We start from the raw sequence: 24268 nt of genomic DNA on the forward strand, positions 1-24268 counted from the left end.
GACGACGAGAGTAGTAGGCGCAGGGATGGAGTTTACCGTCAGTGGAGCATCGCTGGGACAGGATGGCGCCAACCCCCACATCAGACGCATCCACTTCAACGACAAACTGACGAGCAGTGTCAGGTTGAGAGAGAATCGGAGCGTTGGTGAATCGCCTCTTCAAATCCAGAAATGCTCGGTCCGCCTCAGGATTCCAACTGAAGGTTCTGTTACTAGAAGTCAGGGCAGTTAAAGGAGCGGCCACACGGCTGTAATCACAGATAAATCTACGATAGAAATTCGCAAACCCCAGAAACCTCTGGAGCTGCAATCTCGTACCGGGCTGGGCCCAATCCAGAACTGCCCTAACCTTCTCTTGGTCCATCCTAATCTCTCCCCTGGAGATGATGTACCCAAGGAAGGATGTAGTGTGGGCGTGAAATTCACACTTCTCGGCCTTCACAAACAGGCGATTCTCCAACAATCGCTGCAGAACCTGCTTGACATGCTGGACGTGGCTGGAAAGCTCCTTAGAGAAGATTAGAATGTCATCCAGGTAAACGAACACAAAAAGACCGATCATATCTCTCAGGACGTCATTCACCATACTCTGGAACACTGCTGGGGCATTGGTCAGTCCAAACGGCATCACCTGATACTCGAAATGACCCATCGGTGTATTGAAACCAGTCAACCACTCGTCCCCCTCTCTGATCCGGACCAGATGATACGCATTGCGTAGGTCCAGCTTGGTGAACACAGTAGCACCCTGTAAGATACTTGTTCTTGACCGTGATATCATTCAACCCCCGATAATCAATACAAGGTCGAAGAGAGCCATCCTTTTTACTCACAAAGAAGAATCCTGCCCCCAGGGGTGATGACGAGGGACGAATGAGACCAGCAGCTAGGGACTCCTTTATGTCTCCAAAGCCTCACGTTCAGGTCGGGAGATGCTGTATAACCGTCCCTTGGGATAGGCAGCTCCAGGGAACAGGTTTATGGCACAATCATATGGTTGGTGGGGAGGGAGTGACAAAGCCCTCTGCTTACTGAACACTTCCCCCAAATCGTGATATGTTTCGGGAACCAGGGACAAATCTGGGGGGTTAGCCTCAATAACCTGACTGGGAACAGAATGGGAACAGGCAGTCTTGAGGCAGTTAGCATGACAATCAATGCTCCAACTAGTTACCTTGCCAGTCACCCAATCGAACGTGGGATTGTGTTCTTTCAGCCAGGGGTATCCAAGGACCAGAGGAACATGGGAAGAAGGCAGAATGAAGAATGAGAACCTCAGAATGATTCCCTGACAACAGCATCTTAACCGGTTCAGTCCTCATCGTGATACGTGCCAGACTACTGCCGTTCAGAGTGGTAGCTTCAATGGCTTCCGGTAATCGCTCCTTGGAAAGCCCCAGCTGTTCCACCACGTCGGCATCAATAAAGCTTCCATCGGCACCTGAATCGACGAAAGCGTTAATCGCTAAACTCTGATTCCTGTTCATGAGGGTAGCCGGGAAACGGGGTCTGACAGGGGTATTGAGAGGTTGAAACTGGCCGAGCAGTTTGACGGCCGCTGGGAACAAGTGGAGATGTAATGTCCCGAACTACCACAGTAGAGGCAGCGGTTGGTCTTACGTCTATGTTGGCGCTCCTCCTTGGTTAACCCGTGCCGCCCCACTTGCATGGGTTCAGAATCTGGAGGCAGGACCTCTCCACTAATCCTGTGTGGTGGACAATGATCGACGCATTCTGGCCCACCTCCTGACCCGACTGGGAACTGAGAAGCTGATTGATTGGACGGGCCCCATTGCTTCTCCCTCCTTCTCTCTCGAACTCTGTTATCCACCCGAATAGACAAAGCTACCAAACTGTCCAGGTCATTAGGCTCCGGATAGGAGATCAACTCATCCTTGAGTTGCTCCGACCGCCCCTGGTAAAAGGCCGCTTGCAGTGACTCTTCATTCCACCCACTCTCCACAGCCAATGTCCTGAATTCGATTACGAAGTCGGCAACGCTGCGAGTTCCTTGGCGAAGAGAAAACAGGCGCTTAGCTGCGTCCTTACCTCGGACTGGATGGTCAAACAGCTTCCTCATCTCTGCCGTGAACTGCTGGTATGACACCATGCAGGTGTCCTGTCGTTCCCATACGGCTGAAGCCCACTCCAGGGCTCTACCACGCAGCAATTCAATAACAAAGGCTATCCTAGCCTTGTCTGTGGCGTAAGAGTGGGGCTGTAGATCGAACACTAATCCACACTGCATAAGAAAGGAACGGCATCTTCCCAAATCCCCTTTATACTTATCAGGCGTCGGAACCTTGGGCTCACGGAAGGGCACAGCTCCAGAAGCGGCAGGCGAGAGAGGTGAAACCGGTGGTGGATTCTCCACCGGCAAACTGAGCTGAGCCTGGATCTTCGTCAGACTGGTAGAAAAGTTCCGAACCGACAACGCTATCTCCTGTAGCGCCGTGCTGTGTTGTCCCAACCTCATTTCCTGATGGGTAATGGCATGGCGAACAGAGTCCAGGTCCGCTGGGTTCATTGCTGGCTGGATCGTTCTGTCACGGTTCTCTAAGACCGAACCCAGAAGCAGACCAGGACAAGGTGAGTTGAACGAATGTGAGTGTTTATTTACAGATTCAAAAGATGCAGAATAATCCAGGAGACGGAGCGGGTGGCGGAGATTAGTAGGTGGTGGTGAAGTGGCAGATTAACTGATGGCACGGCAGGGGTTGGGTGAAGGTTCCGGGAGAATTATGTTAATGGCTAACGATCCGGCAGGGAATGGATGTCAGGTCAGAGCTTATGAAGGGGTGATGATCAGGACCAGGCGTGCCGAAGCTGATGAGAAGCAGGTGCGGGTAATCGAGAGATCACCCGCCTAGCAACGTCGCCCGGCAATCGGACAGGGTGCGTTCAGGCACCTTCGGGAAACAGGAGATTCAGAGCAGAAAAACGGCAACACAGGCAGGAACAGACTCAGGACGCAGGGTTCATGACAGTAGCACTAACTCCAGAAAGTTTTGGGACACTGTAAAGTCCATGGAGAATAAGAGCACTTCCTCCCAGCTGCCCACTGCACTGAGGCTAGGAAACACTGTCACCACCGATAAATCTACAATAATCGAGAATTTCAACAAGCATTTTGCCACGGCTGGCCATGCTTTCCACCTGGCTACCACTACCCCGGCCACCAACTCTGCACCCTCCGCTGCAACTTGCCCATGCCCCCCCCCCTGCTTCTCCTTCACACAAATTCAGACAGCTGATGTTCTGAAAGAGCTGCAAAATCTGGACCCCTACAAATCAGCTGGGCTAGACAATCTGGATCCTTTCTTTCTAAAACTAGCCGCCGAAATAGTCGCAACCCCTATTACTAGCCTGTTCAACCTCTCTTTCATAACGTCTGAGATCCCCAGAGATTGGAAAGCTGCCGCGGTCATCCTCCTCTTCAAAGGGGGTGACACTCTAGATCCAAACTGTTACAGACCTATATCCATCCTGCCCTGCCTTTCGAAAGTATTTGAAAGCCAAGTTAACAAACAGATCACCGACCATTTCGAATCCCACCGTACCTTCTCAGCTATGCAATCCGGTTTCCGAGCTGGTCATGGGTGCACTTCAGCCACGCTCAAGGTCCTAAACGATATTATAACCGCGATCGATAATAGACAGTACTGTGCAGCCGTCTTCATCGACCTGGCCAAGGCTTTCGACTCTGTCAACCACCGCATTCTTATTGGCAGACTAAATAGCCTTGGTTTCTCAAATGACTGCCTCGCCTGGTTCACCAACTACTTCTCAGATAGAGTTCAATGTGTCAAATCGGAGGGCCTGTTGTCTGGACCTATGGCAGTCTCTATGGGGGTGCCACAGGGTTCAATTCTTGGGCTGACTATTTTCTCCGTGTATATCAATGATGTCGCTCTTGCTGCTGGTGAATCTCAGATCCACCTCTACGCAGACGACACCATTTTGTATACATCTGGCCCTTCATTGGACACTGTGTTAACAAACCTCCAAACGAGCTTCAATGTCATACAACACTCCTTCAGTAGCCTCCAACTGCTCTTAAACACTAGTAAAACTAAATGCATGCTCTTCAATCGAACGCTGCTGGCACCCGCCCACCCGACTAGAATCACTACTCTCGACGGATCTGACCTAGAGTATGTGGACAACTACAAATACCTAGGTGTCTGGTTAGACTGTAAACTCTCCTTCCAGACTCACATTAAGAATCTCCAATCCAAAGTTAAATCTAGAATCGGCTTCCTATTTCGCAACAAAGCCTCCTTCACTCATGCTGCCAAACATGCCCTCGTAAAACTGACTATCCTACCGATCCTTGACTTCGGCGATGTCATTTACAAAATAGCCTCCAACAGTCTACTCAGCAAATTGGATGTAGTCTATCACAGTGCCATCCGTTTTGTTTCCAAAGCCCCATACACTACCCACCACTGTGACCTGTACGCTCTTGTTGGCTGGTCCTCACTACATGTTCGTCGTCAAACCCACTGGCTCCAGGCCATCTATAAATCATTGCTAGGCAAATCCCTGCCTTATCTTAGCTCATTGGTCACCATAGCAGCACCCACCCATAGTCTGCGCTCCAGCAGGTATATCTCACTGGTCATCCCCAAAGCCAACACCTCCTTTGGCCGCCATTCCTTCCAGTTCTCTGCTGCCAATGACTGGAATGAATTGCAAAAATCTCTGAAGCTGGAGACTTATCTCCCTCACTAACTTTAAGCATCAGTTGTCAGAGCACCTCACCGATCACTGCACCTGTACACAGCCCATCTGAAATTAGCCCACCCAACTACCTCATCCCTATATTGTTATTTATTTTGCTCTTTTGCACCCCAGTATCTCTATTTGCACATAATCTCTTGCACATCTAGCATTCCAGTGTTAATACTAATTGTAATTATTTTGCACTATAGCCTATTTATTGCCTTACCTCCATAACTTGCTACATTTGCACACACTGTATATAGATTTTCTGTTGTATTTTTTTGACTTTATGTTTTTTTACCCCATATGTAACTCTGTGTTGTTGTTTTTATCGCACTGCTTTGCTTTATCTTGGCCAGGTCGCAGTTGTAAATGAGAACTTGTTCTCAACTGGCTTACCTGGTTAAATAAAGGTGAAATAAAATAATAATAATAATAAATACAAAAAATGTCCCTCTGTTGGCATGCTCCTAAGCCATCTTCCAAACCATGTCCCCCGGTAACCTAAACCACCTGACTGGCCCATAATCAGACATGGGTTAAAATACTATTTGAAATCTGTCAAATACGTTTAGCCTTTGCTTTAACCTGCCTGGAATCCCAAATGGGTCGCGTTTGCACTTTTGCGACTACTAGTAGTTCAATTGTGTGGGCAAGCTCAATACATTTTACATTTACATTTGATAAGTGTGAAGTTCACGAAAGGTGAGGGGTGAAGGGGTGTGCTGTGGGATTATTTAAGATACTCTTTGAAGAGGCAGGGTTTCAGATGTTTTTGGAAGATGGGCAGGGACTCTGCTGTCCTAGCTTCAGGGGGAAGCTGGTTCAAAAATTGGGGTGCCAGGACAGAGAACAGCTTTGACTGGGCTGAGCTGGAGCTGAGCTCTTGGAGAGCCAAGAGTCCAGAGATGGCAGAATGGAGTACTAGGGATGGGGTATAGGGTTTGAGCATAACCTGAAGGTGCAGGTCCTCTTGCTGCTCTGTAGGCAAGTACCATTGTCTTGTATCGGATGCGAGACTGGAAGCCAGTGAAGTGTGAGGAGGAGTGGGGGTGACACGGGAGAACTTGGGAATGTTGAACACCAACACGGGCCGGTAGTGTTCTGGATAAATTGCAGGGGTTTGATGGCACAAGCGGGGAGCCTAGCCAAAAGCGACTTGCAGTAGTCCAGACGGGAGATGACAAGTGCCTGGATTAGGTGAGGTTTGTAGAGAACACTGTGGATTTGTCAACCGTGATGGAGAGGTCTTGAAGCGGGCAGCCCGTCCCCGGGAGGAAAGAGAAGCTCCGTCTTGTTGAGCTGGTGGGCCGACATCCAAGCTGAGATCTGCCAGGCATGCAGAGATGCATGTCGCCACCTGGGTGACAGAAGGGAGGAAAGAGAAAAAGTAGTTGAGTGTCATCCACATAGCAATGATAGGAGAGACCGTGTGAGGGTATGACAGAGCCGATTGACTTGGTGTATAGAGAAAAGGGGAGAGGGCCTAGAACCCGAGCCCTGGGGGACACCAGTAGTGAGAGCACATGTTGCAGACACAGATCCTCTCCACGTCACCTGGTATTAGCGGCCTGCAAGGTAGGATGCAATCCAAGAGTGTGCAGACCCTTAGACGCTCGGCCCTGAGAGGAGATGGCTGCCGTTTTACGGCCCTCTAACCAATTGTGCTATTATGTGTGTTTTTTCGCGCTATTTGTCATTTATTCTGTACATAATGTTTCTGCCACCGTCTCTTATGACCAAAAAGAGCTTCTGGATATCAGGACAGCGATTACTCACCTCCTATTGGACAAATATGTTTTATTCAACGAGTCGGACGCGAAGGATATGCTACAGACACCCGACAAGGCCCAAATCCCCGTCATTCGCATGAGAAAGAGATGGATATATCGTGGACGTAGGTCGGGGTGCCTTGTAAGAATCCGACGGCGAGCGAGTAATCTGCCTCTTCCATCAGTCCTATTAGCCAACGTACAATCATTGGAAAACAAAATGGACGACCTAAGATCAATGATATCCTACCAATGGGACATTAAAAACTGTAATATCTTATGTTTCACCGAGTCATGGCTGAATGACGACATGGATAACATACAGCTGGCGGGATATATGCTACATCGGCAGGATAGAACGGCTGACTCCGGTAAGACAAGGGGTGGCGGTCTGTGTATATTTGTAAACAACAGCTGGTGCACAAGATCTAAAACTAAGGAAGTATCAAGGTTTTGCTCGCCTGAGGTAGAGTATCTCATAATAAGCTGTAGATCACACTATTTACCAAGAGAGTTTTCTTCTATATTTTTCGTAGCTGTCTATTTACCACCACAAACTGATGCTGGCACTAAGATTGCACTCAATGAGCTGTATAAGGCCATAAGCAAACAGGAAAACGCTCATCCAGAGGCAGCGCTCCTAGTGGCCGGGGACTTTAATGCAGGGAAACTTAAATCCGTTCTACCTCATTTCTACCAGCATGTTAAATGTGCAACCAGAGGGAAAAAAACTCTAGATCCCACACACAGAGACGCGTACAAAGCTCTCCGTCGCCCTCCATTTGGCAAATCTGACCATAATTATATCCTCCTGATTCCTGCTTAAAAGCCAAAACTAAAGCAGGAAGCACCAGTGACTCGGTTAATAAGGAAGTGGTCAGATGACGCAGATGCTAAGCTACAGGACTGTTTTGCTAGCACAGACTGAAATATGTTCTGGGATTCTTCCGATGGCATTGAGGAGTACACCACATCAGTCACTGGCTTCATCACATCAACACCATTATCCCAGAAACCCTAGACCCACTCCAATTTGCATATCACCCCAACAGATCCACAGATGATGCAATCTCTATTGCACTCCACACTGCCCTTTCCCACCTGGACAAAAGGAACACCTACGTAAGAATACTATTCATTTACTAAAGCTCAGCGTTCAACACCATAGTGCCCTCAAAGCTCATCACTAAGCTAAGGACCCTGGGACTAAACACCTCCCTCTGCAACTGGATCCTGGACTTCCTGACGGGTAAGGGTAGATAACAACACATCTGCCACCTGATCCTCAACACGGGGGCCCCTCAGGGGTGCGTGCTCAGTCCCCTCCTGTACTCCCTGTTCACCCATGACTGCATGGCCAGGCACGACTCCAACACCATCATTAAGTTTGCAGACAACACACAGAGAACGATGAGACAGCCTATAGGGAGGAGGTCAGAGACCTGGCCGTGTGGTGCCAGGATAACAACCTCTCCCTCAACGTGATCAAGACAAAGGAGATGATTGTGGACTACAGGGAAAAAAAGAGGACTGAGCATGCCCCCATTCTCATCGACGGGGATGTAGTGGAAAAGGTTGAGAGCTTCAAGTTCCTTGGTGTCCACATCACCAACAAATTATCATGGTCCAAACACAACAAGACAGTCGTGTAGAGGGCACGACAAAGCCTATTCCCCCTCAGGAGACTGAAAATATTTGGCATGGGTCCTCAGATCCTCAAAAAGTTATACAGCTGCACCATCGAGAGCATACTGACTAGTTGCATCACCGCCTGGTATGGCAACTGCTTGGCCTCCGACCACAAGGCACTACAGAAGGTAGTGAGTACGGCCCAGTACATCACTGGGGCCAAGCTTCCTGCCATCCAGGACCTCTATACCAGGCGGTGTCAGAGAAAGGCCAAAAAATGGTCAAGGACTCCAGCCACCCTAGTCATAGACTGTTCTCTCTGCTACCGAACGGCAAGTGGTACCGGAGCGACAAGTCTAGGTCCAAAAGGCTTCTTAATAGCTTCTACCCCCAAGCCATGAGACTCCTGAACAGCTAATCATGGCTACCCGGACTATTTGCATTGTCCACCCCACCTCCTCTTTTACGCTGCTCTGTTTATTATCTATGCATAGTTACTTTAACTCTACCCACATGTACATATTACCTTAATTTTCTCAACTAACCGGTGCCCCAGCACAGTGACTCTGTACCGGTACCCCCTGTATATAGCCTCCCTACTGTTATTTTATTTTACTGCTGCTTTTAATTATATTTAATTTTTTACTTAACACTTTTTTTCTTAAAATTGCATTGTTGGTTAAGGGCTTGTTAGTAAGCATTTCACTGTAAGGTCTACACCTGTCGTATTAGGCGCATGTGGCAAATACAATTTTATTTTATTTTATTAGATAGGAGGATCTGATGGTGTCAAAGGCAGCGGATAGATCTAGGAGGATGAGAACAGAGGAGGGAGAGTCAGGTGAACCCAGGTCTGTCCATAATAGCCCCAAGGAGCTAAGGCTATGGTTCGTGCTCTTCACTGCTTCCCAAATGGCACCCTATTCCCTATATAGTGCACTACTTTTGACCAGGGCCCATGTAAGGAATAGGGTGCCATTTGGGACGCGCACCTTGTGTTGCCAGAGGCCTTCTCTAATACCAATACAACCCTCTGTGGAGTGCACTGCCAACAGAGGGGAAATGACTTAATGGGCTCTAATTGAGTGACCACCACAGGGGCCTCTGGTGTCTCTCAGGTGGGATCACTTCTAGGGCTTGTTACCCATGAAAAACAATGAAAATCATCCCAAAATATAGTTGTGAGCAGCAGTGAACAGGGTTCACATGACGGCAGAAAGGATACAAGATTAGCGTAACAAAGCAAGCACTCTATCATGTAGGAATTATCTTCCTTTATGTGCAATCGTTAGTCTAAATACAAAATCTGGAGTGAATCTGACGTATGATTCATGAGGAGAAGATGATTTTGAGCATTAGCGTTACATATGCAAAGAATGAGTTGTTCATAGTTTCCTTGTTTTTGAGATACTCTTAAAGGGAGTGCTCCTAATCTCAGCTCGTTACCTGTATAAAAGACACCTGTCCACAGAAGCAATCAATCAATCAGATTCCAAACTCTCCACCATGGCCAAGACCAAAGAGCTCTCCAAGGATGTCAGGGACAAGATTGTAGACCTACACAAGGCTGGAATGGGCTACAAGACCATCGCCAAGCAGCTTGGTGAGAAGGTGACAACAGTTGGTGCAATTATTGGAAGAAACACAAAATAACTGTCAATCTCCCTTGGCCTGGGGCTCCATGCAAGATCTCACCTCGTGGAGTTGCAGTGATCATGAGAACGGTGAGGAATCAGCCCAGAACTACACGGGAGGATCTTGTCAATGATCTCAAGGCAGCTGGGATCATAGTCACCAAGAAAACAATTGGTAACACACTACGCCGTGAAGGACTGAAATCCTGCAGCGCCCGCAAGGTCCCCCTGCTCAAGAAAGCACATATACATGCCCGTCTGAAGTTTGCCAATGAACATCTGAATGATTCAGAGGAGAACTGGGTGAAAGTGTTGTGGTCAGATGAGACACAAATCGAGCTCTTTGGCATCAACTCAACTCGCCGTGTTTGGAGGAGGAGGAATGCTGCCTATGACCCCAAGAACACCATCCCCGCCGTCAAACATGGAGGTGGAAACATTATGCTTTGGGGGTGTTTTTCTGATAAGGGGACAGGACAACTTCACCGCATCAAAGGGACGATGGACAGGGCCATGTACCGTCAAATCTTGGGTGAGAACCTCCTTCCCTCAGCCAGGGCATTGAAAATGGGTCGTAGATGGGTATTCCAGCATGACAATGACCCAAAACACACGGCCAATGCAACAAAGGAGTGGCTCAAGAAGAAGCACATTAAGGTCCTGGATTGGCCTAGCCAGTCTCCAGACCTTAATCCCATAGAAAATCTGTGGAGGGAGCTGAAGGTTCGAGTTGCCAAACGTCAGCCTCGAAACCTTAATGACTTGGAGAAGATCTGCAAAGAGGAGTGGGATAAAATCCCTCCTGAGATGTGTGCAAACCTGGTGGCCAATTACAAGAAATGTCTGACCTCTGTGATTGCCAACAAGGGTTTTGCCACCAAGTACTAAGTCATGTTTTGCAGAGGGGTCAAATACTTATTTCCCTCATTAAAATGCAAATCAATTTATTACATTTTTTACATTTTTCTTGATTGTTTTGTTGTTATTCTGTCTCTCACTGTTCAAATAAACCTACCATTAAAATTATAGACTGATTATTTAATAATTATTATTTCTTTGTCAGTGGGCAAACGTACAAAATCAGCAGGGGATCAAATACTTTTTTCCCCACACTGTATGTATTCCCAGTCATATGAAATCCATAGATTAGGGCCTAATTTATTTATTTCAATTGACTGATTTCCTTATATGAACTGTAACTCAGTAAAATCTTTGAAATTATTGCATGTTGCATGTATTTTTTTGTTTTGTATAATTTCACACATAATAAGAGTTAGCCTATAGACAAGATTAAATTGACAATAGTCTGATGAGTGACAATATTATCAGTTGTCAAATTGTACATGAAGAGATCTTGTAATTGACAGATGCAGGGAAAGGAGCATCACTTTATCAAATCCTCCTTCAGAGTCACTGTCACGATCGTTATACACAGTGGACCAAGGCGCAGCGTGATTTGCGAACATACTTTTATTCTTAATGATCCCACGAACAAAACAACAAACGATAACGTGACGTCCTTGGTTACACTACACAAAACCAACACGGAACAAGATCCCACAAACACTGTGGCAAAACAGGCTACCTAAGTATGGTTCCCAATCAGAGACAACAAGCAACAGCTGATTCACGTTGCCTCTGATTGAGAACCACACCGGCCAACATAGAAACAAATGAACTAGATAAACAACCTAGCACACAAAACACATAGAAACAACCCACCCTGGCTCAACATAAAAGAGTCCCAGAGCCAGGGCGTGACAGTACCCCCCCCCCCCAAAGGCGCGGACTGCGACCGCGCCAAACATAAACCGAACAGGGGAGGGCCGGGTGGGCATTCCTCCTCGGAGGCGGTTCCGGCTCCGGGCTTGACCCCCACCCTCCAACAAACCCCCCATAGCGCCCCTGGTCCGGTCTGGCCCTGCTGGCTGGATCTGGACTGGACATCGGTGGAGCGGATCGCTCAGGCTCCGATGTGGAGCAGCTAACCGGTACCTGACGAGGCACCGGTGACCCAGGCACGGGCTGTGCCGGACTGACGACGCGCACCACAGGCTTGGTGCAGGGACGGGCCGAACCGGGCTGACGAAGCGCACCACAGGCTTGGTGCGGGGAGCAGGAACGGACCGGACCGGGCTGATGATGCGCACCACAGGCTTGGTGCGGGGAGCAGGAATGGGCCGGACCGGGCTGACGACGCGCACCATTGGCTTGGTGCGGGGAGCAGGAACAGGCCGGGCCGGGCTGGCGACGCGCACCATTGGCTTGGTGCGGGGAGCAGGAACAGGCCGGGCTGGGCTGGCGACGCGCACCATAGGCTTGGTGCGGAGAGCAGGAACAGGCCGGGCCGGGCTGGCGACGCGCACCATAGGCTTGGTGCGGGGAGCAGGAACAGGCCGGACCAGACTGACGACGCGCACCATTGGCTTGGTGCGAGGGGCAGGAACAGGCCGGGCTGGCGACGCGCACCATAGGCTTGGTGCGAGGGGCAGGAACAGGCCGGACCGTACTGGGGACACACACCACCGGCCCTACGCGGGGATCAGGAACGGGCCGGACCGTACTGGGGACACACACCACTGGCCCTACGCGGGGATCAGGAACGGGCCGGACCGGACTGGCAACACACCCCAGTACCTCTCGCCGTGCCTCTACATTCTCCTTCCCCCTGGTGACCAGTGACTCCCGTAACCTGACGGCCTCCCTTGCCAACCCGCTGAACCACTCTATCCCGACCTCCTGCTGCCCCGTCGTCCACGGCGTGAGCCCCCCCCTAAAAAATGTCTGGGCGTCTCTCCTCCTCGTGGACCAGGCCTCCATGGCTCTCGCCAGACTCTCGCTCCTCTGCTCCCAAGTCCAACCTCTCTCCTCCTCACGCGGCTTGACCCAGTCGAGGTTGATATCCATAAGAGTCCTCTCTGGCGTTGGCTCCTGGACACGCTGCTTGACCCAGTCGAAGTGGACATCCATAAGAGTCACCTCTGGCGTTGGCTCCTGGACACGCTGCTTGGTCCAGTTATGGTGGGATCTTCTGTCACGATCGTTATACACAGTGGACCAAGGCGCAGCGTGATTTGCGAACATACTTTTATTCTTAATGATCCCACGAACAAAACAACAAACGATAACGTGAAGTCCTTGGTCTACAACACCAAACCAACATGGAACAAGATCCCACAAACACTGTGGCAAAACAGGCTACCTAAGTATGGTTCCCAATCAGAGACAACAAGCAACAGCTGATTCACGTTGCCTCTGATTGAGAACCACACCGGCCAACATAGAAACAAATGAACTAGATAAACAACCTAGCACACAAAACACATAGAAACAACCCACCCTGGCTCAACATAACAGAGTCCCAGAGCCAGGGCGTGACAGTCACATGCAGGTAAAACATTTTGATTTCTATATAGTATCAGAAAGAGCATATTCTGCAGTTTCTATGACACTTTCCTTTGTCAAATAGCTCTCAAAATTCAAGAACTACAGCTCTATTTCCAAATGTCACTTTTTCCATGAATATCTGCGCTATCCATGCGTTCAGCACATGACCGCTCACGCGGCAGCATTGCTCTGGATACTAAGCAAAGACTAGTAACATAATAAACTTTAAATATGCTTTTCTGTTTTCTTTTAAATACATTTTCTTATTTCCACGTTTCTTTAGACCTGCCAAAACTAAATGATAATGGACTTCATTGTGATGGACTTGAACTAGTGTTTATTTGTTTTTACAGTGCTTTGCAAAAGTATTCATCTCCCTTGGCGTTTTTCCTACTTTGTTGCATTACAACCTGTATTTTAAATGGATTTTTATTTGGATTTCATGCAATGGACATACACAAAATAGTCCAAATTGGTGAAGTGAAATTAAAAAAATAACTTGTTTCAAAAAATTATACAAATGAAATAACGGAAAAGTAGTGCGTGCATATGTATTCACACCCTTTGTTATGAAGCCCCTAAATAAGATCTGGTGCAACCAATTAGTCACATAATTAGTCAAATAAAGTCCACATGTGTGCAATCTAAGTGTCACATGCTCTGTCACATGATCTCAGTGTATATATATATATATATATACACACACCTGTTCTGAAAGGCCCCAGAGTCTGCAACACCACTAAGCAAGGGGCACCACCAAGCAAGCGGCACCATGAAGACCAAGGAGCTCTCCAAACAGGTCAGGGACAAAGTTGTGGAGAAGTACAGATCAGGGTTGGGTTATACAAAAATATCCGAAACTTTGAAGATCCCACGGAGCACCATTAAATCCATTATAAAAAAATGGAAAGAATATGGCACCACAACAAACCTGCCAAGAGAGGGACGCCCACCAAAACTCACGGACCAGGCAAGGAGGGCATTAATCAGAGAGGCAACAAAGAGACCAAAGATAACCCTGAATGAGCTGCAAAGCTCCACAGCGGAGATTGGAGTATCTGGCCATAGGACCACTTTAAGCCGTACACTCCACAAAGCTGGGCTTTACAGAAGAGTGGCCAGAAAAAAGCAATTGCTTAAAGAAAAAATAAGCAAACACGTTTGGTGTTGGCCAAAAGGCATGTGGGAGACTCCCCAAACATATGGAAGAAGGTACTCTGGTTAGATGAGACTAAAATTGAGCTTTTTGGCCATCAAGGAAAACGCTATGTCTGGCGCAAACCCAACACCTCTCATCACCCCAAGAATACCATCCCCACAGTGAAGCATGGTGGTGGCAGCATCATGCTGTGGGGATGTTTTCCATTGGCAGGGACTGGGAAACTGGTCAGAATTGAAGGAATGATGGATGGTGCTAAATACAGGGAAATTCTTGAGGGAATCCTGTTTCAGTCTTCCAGAGATTTGAGACTGGGACGGAGGTTCACCTTCCAGCAGGACAATGACCCTAAGCATACTGCTAAAGCAACACTCGAGTGGTTTAAGGGGAAACATTTAAATGTCTTGGAATGGCCTAGTCAAAGCTCATACCTCAATCCAATTGAGAATCTGTGGAATGACTTAAAGATTGCTGTACACCAGCGGAACCCATCCAACTTGAAGGAGCTGGAGCAGTTTTGCCTTGAAGAATGGGCAAAAATCCCAGTGGCTAGATGTGCCAAGCTTAAAGAGACATACCCCAAGAGACTTGCAGCTGTAATTGCTGTAAAAGGTGTCTCTACAAAGTATTGACTTTGGGGGGGTGAATAGTTCTGCACGCTCAAGTTATCTGTTTTTTTTGGGTCTTATTTCTTTTTTGTTTCACAATAAAACATATTTTGTATCTTCAATGTGGTAGGCATGTTGTGTAAATCAAATGATACAAACCCCATTTGTTTCATTACAAAACTGGAGAGCAACATCTGTCCAGTGAAGTCCACAAAACATATTGCATATAACAGTTACATGACCTACAGCATGGTCAAGCAAGCTAATGTTTCCGACATTCTTGGACTACTAAAAAAACGATTGATTTAGAACCATGGAGTGTTACTGCAAGTCGCAAAGAAAATAGGAGCTCCTATTACAGCATCAAATCACGTATGCCTAGTCTTATACAGTGACAACTAAGATACCAAAAACGATTTAGTCCAATCAACGTAAGCTACAGTGGGGAAAAAAAGTATTTAGTCAGCCACCAATTGTGCAAGTTCTCCCACTTAAAAAGATGAGAGAGGCCTGTAATTTTCATCATAGGTACACGTCAACTATGACAGACAAATTGAGAATTGTTTTCTCCTGAAAATCACATTGTAGGATTTTTAATGAATTTATTTGCAAATTATGGTGGAAAATAAGTATTTGGTCACCTACAAACAAGCAAGATTTCTGGCTCTCACAGACCTGTAACTTCTTCTTTAAGAGGCTCCTCTGTCCTCCACTCATTACCTGTAGTAATGGCACCTGTTTGAACTTGTTATCAGTATAAAATACACCTGTCCACAACCTCAAACAGTCACAATCCAAACTCCACTATGGCCAAGACCAAAGAGCTGTCAAAGGACACCAGAAACAAAATTGTAGACCTGCACCAGGCTGGGAAGACTGAATCTGCAATAGGTAAGCAGCTTGGTTTGAAGAAATCAACTGTGGGAGCAATTATTAGGAAATGGAAGACATACAAGATCACTGATAATCTCCCTCGATCTGGGGCTCCACGCAAGATCTCACCCTGTGGGGTCAAAATGATCACAAGAACGGTGAGCAAAAATCCCAGAACCACACGGGGGGACCTAGTGAATGACCTGCAGAGAGCTGGGACCAAAGTAACAAAGCCTACCATCAGTAACACACTACGCCGCCAGGGACTCAAATCCTGCAGTGGCAGACGTGTCCCCCTGCTTAAGCCAGTACATGTCCAGGCCCGTCTGAAGTTTGCTAGAGTGCATTTGGATGATCCAGAAGAGGATTGGGAGAATGTCATATGGTCAGATGAAACCAAAATATAACTTTTTGGTAAAAACTCAACTCGTCGTGTTTGGAGGACAAAGAATGCTGAGTTGCATCCAAAGAACACCATACCTACTGTGAAGCATGGGGGTGGAAACATCATGCTTTGGGGCTGTTTTTCTGCAAAGGGACCAGGACGCGACTGATCCGTGTAAAGGAAAGAATGAATGGGGCCATGTATCGTGAGATTTTGAGTGAAAACCTCCTTCCATCAGCATGGGCATTGAAGATGAAACGTGGCTGGGTCTTTCAGCATGACAATGATCCCAAACACACCGCCCAAGGTCCTGGAGTGGCCTAGCCAGTCTCCAGATCTCAACCCCATAGAAAATCTTTGGAGGGAGTTGAACGTCTGTGTTGCCCAGCGACAGCCCCAAAACATCACTGCTCTAGAGGAGATCTGCGTGGAGGAATGGGCCAAAATACCAGCAACAGTGTGTGAAAACCTTGTGAAGACTTACAGAAAACATTTGACCTGTGTCATTGCCAACAAAGGGTATATAACAAAGTATTGAGAAACTTTTGTTATTGACCAAATACTTATTTTCCACCATAATTTGCAAATAAATTCATTAAAAATCCTACAATCTGATTTTCTGGAAAAAAAATTCTCATTTTGTCTGTCATAGTTGACGTGTACCTATGATGAAAATTACAGGCCTCTCTCATCTTTTTAAGTGGGAGAACTTGCACAATTGGTGGCTGACTAAATACTTTTTTTCCCCACTGTAAATATGATGTAGCTGTCCATGGGACTGATTTCTGTGTGTGTGTGTGTGCTTGCAAGTAGAAAAAAACATGTTGACTCACCCTACTTGTTGAGAAACGCCAATGCCACCCTCCTCTTTCATGTTGCCTAAATGGTCTATGACTCTGTCACACTGTACACGCTTTTAGTTTTTGTTGTCCTAGGCTACCTGGCTAAAATACTTGCTCGCTAGCCTAACTTCCTTTCATGGGAAACGATACGCCAGCTAGTTAACATTAGCCTACTACATCTAGCTACATGTTGAACTTCCATCTGTCCACAACCTCAAACAGTCACACTCCAAACTCCACTATGGCCAAGACCAAAGAGCTGTCAAAGGACACCAGAAACAAAATTGTAGACCTGCACCAGGCTGGGAAGACTGAATCTGCAATAGGTAAGCAGCTTGGTTTGAAGAAATCAACTGTGGGAGCAATTATTAGGAAATGGAAGACATACAAGACCACTGATAATCTCCCTCGATCTGGGGCTCCACGCAAGATCTCACCCCGTGGGGTCAAAATGATCACAAGAACGGTGAGCAAAAATCCCAGAACCACACGGGGGGACCTAGTGAATGACCTGCAGAGAGCTGGGACCAAAGTAACAAAGCCTACCATCTGCATGGAGGAATGGGCCAAAATACCAGCAACAGTGTGCGAAAACCTTGTGAAGACTTACAGAAAACGTTTGACCTGTGTCATTGCCAACAAAGGGTATATAACAAAGTATTGGGAAACTTTTGTTATTGACCAAATACTTATTTTCCACCATCATTTGCAAATAAATTCATAAAAAATCCTACAATGTGATTTTCTGGATTTTTTTTTCTCATTTTGTCTGTCATAGTTGACGTGTACCTATGATGAAAATTACAGGCCTCTCTCATCTTTTTAAGTGGGAGAACTTGCACAATTGGTGGCTGACTAAATACTTTTTTTCCCCACTGTACATCTTGGTTGCATCTCTCTTACTGCTCTATTCTATGCTAATGCACATTGACATTCTTGAAACGTAATTCCTAGAACATTCGCCCCAACCTAGACTCCATTTTCACTCCAGATTCACTCCAGATTCACTAGTAGACCGCCTTTTATTGCTTGCAGCATTTCGAGCTCTCTGGGTCGTAGCGGAAGCAACCGGGGGAAAGCGATATTGCATCCCAAATAGCACCCTATTCCCTATATAGTGCACTAATTTTGATTAGAGCCCTATGGGCCCTGGTCAAAGGTAGGGAATTATGTAAGGGAATAGGGTGCCATTTGGGATGCAGTCCATCGCTCTGTGGCCTATTTAAAGCTACTGGTTTATAGGGTAGTAAATTAAGAGGCTGGGCCTCCTGGTTTGGGCATTGAGAGACTGTGAGGACTGGACCCTTCAGACTGTTGACGTCATCCCCCTTGACGGTCAACACAGCGGAAAGTAACACACACAACAGGATGTTTGGACGGCTGGGGACAGCGTGTGGACGCACGAAAACGCACATTCTTTTACATTTTACATTTTAATCATTTAGCAGACACTCTTATCCAGAGCAACTTACAGTTAGTGCATTCATCTTCCACACACACACACACACACACACACTTTTATAATGACATCTGTTCCTTGTGAACGCTTTGGGAGGGGAGCGTAGTCCAGTCACAGCAGAGAGTGAAGCTTTAAGGCTTGTGCATATTTCTAGTCCCATCCGGTTTACATCCCCACATGCTTCTTCCACTGAGTCTTCCATAGCCATTCCACATCACTTTGGATAATTACCATCAGCTCCCAAATTCACATTCCATGCGAGCCATTCCTGAGCTGAATTAACGTGAATGACACGCTTCCACGTGTTAGTGACAGTTGAACTACCTTTCAAATTGCACCCTATTCCCTAGTAGTGCACTATAAAGCGAGTAGGGATCCATTTAAGATGCACCCTTAGAGTTGGAAACATCTCACTCACAGGGAATGGTGTTATTCCTCTGGAGTCCTCTGGAGACATAGCCAAGCATGACTTACGCCACTACACCGTCACGACACCGTCACGACACAGTCACGACACCGTCACGACACCGTCACGACACCGTCACGACACCGTCACGACACCGTCACGACACCGTCACGTCACCGTCACGACACCGTCACTACACCGTCACGACACCGTCACTACACCGTCACGACACCGCCACTACACCGTCATGACAACGTCACTACACCGCCACGACACCGTCACGACACCGTCACGACACCGTCACGACACCGCCACGACACCGTCACGACACCGTCACGACACCGCCACGACACCGCCACGACACCGTCACGACACCGTCACTACACCGCCACTACACCGTCACTACACTGTCACCCAACCAAAGTTATGATTCATACCTCACCTCCTTTGCCCTCTCCCTTTCTGTAAAACATGTCGAAATCACAACAGCATGTTTTTTGCCGTAATTTATTCGCTTTCCCTGGTAGCAATGACTTAAGTGGTCCAAGCCTGTGTGTGTTAGGCAACAGTGGGTATTTGCAAGATCTGATGTCATCAACCCAGGCTATAAATTGACACATTTGGAAGGCACATGCACAGCAAGTTAGATGAAGCAAGCGCGCACTCCATCAGACTTGGGTTTAAGTAGTATTTGAAATCTTTCAGCTTTGAGCGTTTGCTAGACTTAGAGCCTTGAGTGCCAGATGGGCGGGGCTTGCACTTTTTGGGACGATTCCATTGGCTCCATTGCACCAGACAAGCTTGATAAATACTATTATAATAAATACTAAATACTTTTTGAACCCAGGACTGCCGCTGTACACAGCAGAAGGAATTCCACTCGACACCGCTCAATCTTGCTGCTGTGCAGTTGCAAGTTCATTCAATCCTCATCAGCACCGTGGCAATACAATAATCAATTTGTTAACCGTTCCTCCAAGCAGATGGAAGTGGAAAACAAATGAATTGTACAAATACGATGTATGTAAGTGATTACCATGATGAACTACTGGCTGGGAGCGTTGACTGACCATTCCTTATTCTTATTCATGCCTTTATGTGAATCCCTGGACCGAAGGAAAAAATATGTACAGTACCAGTCAAAAGTTTGGACACACCTACTCATTCAAGGGGTTTTTCTTTATTTTTACAATTTTTTACATTATAGAATAATAGTGAAGACATCAAACATATGAAATAACACATATGGAATCATGTAGTAACCCAAAAAAGTGTTAAACAAATCAAAATATATTTTATATTTGAGATTCTTCAAAGTAGCCACCCTTTGCCTTGATGACAGCTTTGCACACTCTTGGCATTCTCTCAACCAGCTTCATGAGGTAGTCACCTGGAATTCATTTCAATTAACAGGTGTGCCTTCTTAAAAGTTAATTTGTGGAATTTCTTTCCTTCTTAAAGAAAAACCCTTGAATGAGTAGATGTGTCCAAACTTTTGACTGGTAGTGTATATTGATTGAGAGTGTTCATTGAGTGTAATGGTTTCCAGTTGGTGGAGTAGCTAATCATCATCGGTTTAACTGTTTCTCCCGTTGAGGTTTATTTTTACCATTGGCTTGCCTTAAAAGTAGTAATGGGGGGAAAAAATGTATACAGTTACATTTCCTTCATAGCTTTTTTTCCCCATCTTTTTAAATATGGAGTCAATTTGTTTTCAGCACTTGTAATTCCATGACTGATCAAAACTCGTTTTCTCATGGCTCTCTCTTGTCCCCCTGCACCAGCAATATGTTTGGAACATATAGAATCGTGAGAATCGCAATATATATATTGTATCGGCACCTAAGTATCTGGAGGTCCCTGGCAATTCCCAGCCCTACTTAAACGCAGTCAATATTTTGGGCTGGCTTTCCCTCTTCGCAGTGTGTCACATTTTATATCTTCCCCCTATTGTAATCAGGTTACAAAGAGGATTGTAGCTATCAGTTGCCAAAATCTTTGTCCCATTTTCTCATTCTTGTCATCTTTTATCATGATATCTGATCATTGAATTAAAGGACTTACTGGCTTTCAAGAACTGGTATACTGCGCATGCCTAGCAAATCCTTTAAGATCAGTGGTGATGGAGTGAAAGGAGAAGGAAAGCTATCTAGATTATTGGGACACATCCCCAATCAGAACCTGCTTGTAAATGTACTTAAAGGTGTCACCCTCAAACTATTCCCCCTGCTTTGAGAGGTAGTTAAGTTAAAAGGTGTCACCTTTTAACTCTTCCCCCATGTAAATGTTGTGAAATGTGTCCCCCTCTAACTCTTCCTCCTTCTTGTAAATGAAATGAAAGGTGTTCCCCTCTAACTCTTCCCCCCCTGTTTGTAGATGTGAACGAGTGTGAAAACAGCCCCTGTGCTAACGGACAGTGTAGGAACACAGCCGGCTCCTTCACCTGCGAGTGCTCCCCGGGGGGCAAGCTGGACACCACAGGACTCATCTGCATTGGTAAATACACACACACACACACACTCACACACACAGAGACGACACACCCACACATACACTGACAACGACACAGACACCAACACACACACACACACACGCACACACACACATACAGTCTTGTATAACTAACTTTGTGGGGACACACAATTCAGTCCCATTCAAAATCCTATTTTCCTTAAACCAAAAACCTAACCCTAACCCTAAACCTAGTCCTAGCTCCTAACCCTAAAACTAACCCTAGCTCCTAACCCTAACCTTAAACCTAATTATAACCCTAACACTAATTCTAACATTAACCCTAAACCACCTAGAAATAGCATTTGACCTTGTGGGGACTAACACAATGTCCCCAGTTGGTCAAATTTTTGTTTGTTTACTATTCTTGTGGGGACTCCTGGTCTTCACAAGTATAGTTAAACACGTCCACTGTCAACACAGTAGATGAGATGGTCTTTCGGTGTATATCAAACTGCCATCAATGTATTTTGATATTGAAGATATTGATATTGAAGAGAAATCAACCTGTTTCAGATCTTTTGAATGAATATTTCCTGTCTATGTAGAAATTGAATGGAGAATGGTTTTTGAAAAAGGCCATTTACAGCTGAAATGCAATGTTCAATTCAACTTCTGAAGTGTAAAATGCAGTTAAGTCCAATCTAGCCACTCCTACATGCCACCTATAAATGTCTGTATAAATATACACTTCAATTTAGTTTTTATTTAGGTTAAGTTATGTAGCTGTGGACTGCAATTCAGCAGTTAGCTGCCAATGTGTACAATTTGAACAAAAACACTTATTTATTTTACCTCTGGCTCCCTAGTCCACCACCACCCACAGTTGTGGTCATACGTTTTGAGAATGACACAAGTATTGGTCTTCACAAAGTTCGCTGCTTCAGTGTTATGAGATATTTTTGTCAGATGTTACTATGGTATACTGAAGTATAATTACAAGCATTCCATAAGTGTCAAAGGCTTTTATTGACAATTACATTAAGTTTATGCAAAGAGTCAATATTTGCAGTGTTGACCCTTCTTTTTCAAGACCTCTGCAATCCGCCCTGGCATGCTGTCAATTAACTTCTGGGCCACATCCTGACTGATGGCAGCCCATTCTTGCATAATCAAAGCTTGGAGTTTGTCAGAATTTGTGGGTTTTTGTTTGTCAACCCGCCTCTTGAGGATCGACCACAAGTTCTCAATGGGATTAAGGTCTGGGGAGTTTCCTGGCCATGGACCCAAAATGTAGATGTTTTGTTCCCCGAGCCACTTAGTTATCACTTTTGCCTTATGGCAAGGTGCTCCATCATGCTGGAAAAGGCATTGTTCTTCACCAAACTGTTCTTGGATGGTTGGGAGAAGTTGCTCTCGGAGGATGTGTTGGTACCATTCTTTATTCATGGTTGTGTCCTTAGGCAAAATTGTGAGTGAGCCCACTCCCTTGGCTGAGAAGCAACCACAAACATGAATGGTCTCAGGATGCTTTACTGTTGGCATGACACAGGACTGACGATAGCACTCACCTTGACTTCTCCGGACAAGGTGTTTTCCGGATGCCCCAGACAATCGGAAAGGGGATTCATCAGAGAAAATGACTTTACCCCAGTCCTCAGCAGTCCAATCCCTGTACCTTTTGTAGAATATCAGTCTGTCCCTGATGTTTTTCCTGGAGAGAAGGGGCTTCTTTGCTGCCCTTCTTGACACCAGGCCATCCTCCAAAAGTCTTCGCCTCACTGTGCGTGCAGATGCACTCACACCTGCCTGCTGCCATTCCTGAGCAAGCTCTGCACTGGTGGTGCCCCGATCCCGCAGCTGAATCAACTTTAGGAGACGGTCCTGGCGCTTGCTGGACTTTCTTGGGTGCCCTGACGCCTTCTTCACAACAATTGAACCTCTCTCCTTGAAGTTCTTGATGATCCGATAAATGGTTGATTTAGGTGCAATCTTACTAGTAGCAATATCCTTGCCTGTGAAGCCCTTTTTGTGCAAAGCAATGATGACGGCACGTGTTTCCTTGCAGGTAACCATGGTTAACAGAGGAAGAACAATGATTTCAAGCACCACCCTCCTTTTAAAGCTTCCAGTCTGTTATTCTAACTCAATCAGCATGACAGAGTGATCTCCAGCCTTGTCCTCGTCAACACTCTCACCTGTGTTAACGAGAGAATCACTGACATGATGGCAGCTGGTCCTTTTGTGGCAGGGCTGAAATGCAGTGGAAATGTTTTTTTTAAATTAAGTTCATTTTCATGGCAAAGAGGGACTTTGCAATTAATTGCAATTCATCTGATCACTCTTCATGACATTCTGGAGTATATGCAAACTGCCATCATAAAAACTGAGGCAGCAGACTTTGTGAAAATTAGTATTTGTGTCGTTCTCAAAACTTTTGACCACGACTGCACAAACTGTAGTTTGCATTGTGTTTTAATCATAGACAGCCTAAAGGGGACCTGTTGGCTGAATATCCAAGATGGCCGCTGCGAGGTCAACATCAACGGCGGAACCCTCAAGTCAGAGTGCTGTGCCACCCTGGGCGCTGCCTGGGGAAGTCCCTGTGAGCAGTGTGAGATAGGTAAGTCACACACATACCTCCAGCTACCCCGTAGACAATGATTTGGACCAGTGGTTCTCAGCTCTGCTCATGGGTAACCCCTTTGTAAGTAGTATGGCATCCATATTAGGAAGTTGTCAGTTGTCTGAGGGAGTTTTGTCTGACCAATACCGACTTCCTAATATGGATGCAGTAATTTTTATTTTATTTTTTACCAGTTAAATGTAACTTAATGTAATCTAAAATGTAATCTATGTAATCCCCAAAAGTAATTATTTATCATGAGGAGGCCATAAACAATAACTAGTAATTCTGCATACTCCAAAGAAAGGTTAA

General features: G+C 46.2%; 1 protein-coding gene across 1 annotated transcript in view; it reads left to right on the forward strand.

Moving 5' to 3' along the window:
- The window catches only part of fbn2a (fibrillin 2a), a gene marked incomplete at both ends in the record, with an annotated part of 247780 nt that overhangs the window by 128575 nt on the left and 94937 nt on the right, over positions 1-24268 (forward strand). Inside the window, 2 exons of the mRNA XM_084159776.1 lie at positions 21256-21375; positions 23816-23953. Coding sequence (XP_084015902.1) covers positions 21256-21375; positions 23816-23953 — 258 coding nt within the window. The remainder of the gene's footprint in view (positions 1-21255; positions 21376-23815; positions 23954-24268) is intronic.

This window comes from Coregonus lavaretus (genome assembly GCF_964263955.1).
Source record: "Coregonus lavaretus genome assembly, chromosome: 4".
Taxonomy (NCBI): domain Eukaryota; kingdom Metazoa; phylum Chordata; class Actinopteri; order Salmoniformes; family Salmonidae; genus Coregonus; species Coregonus lavaretus.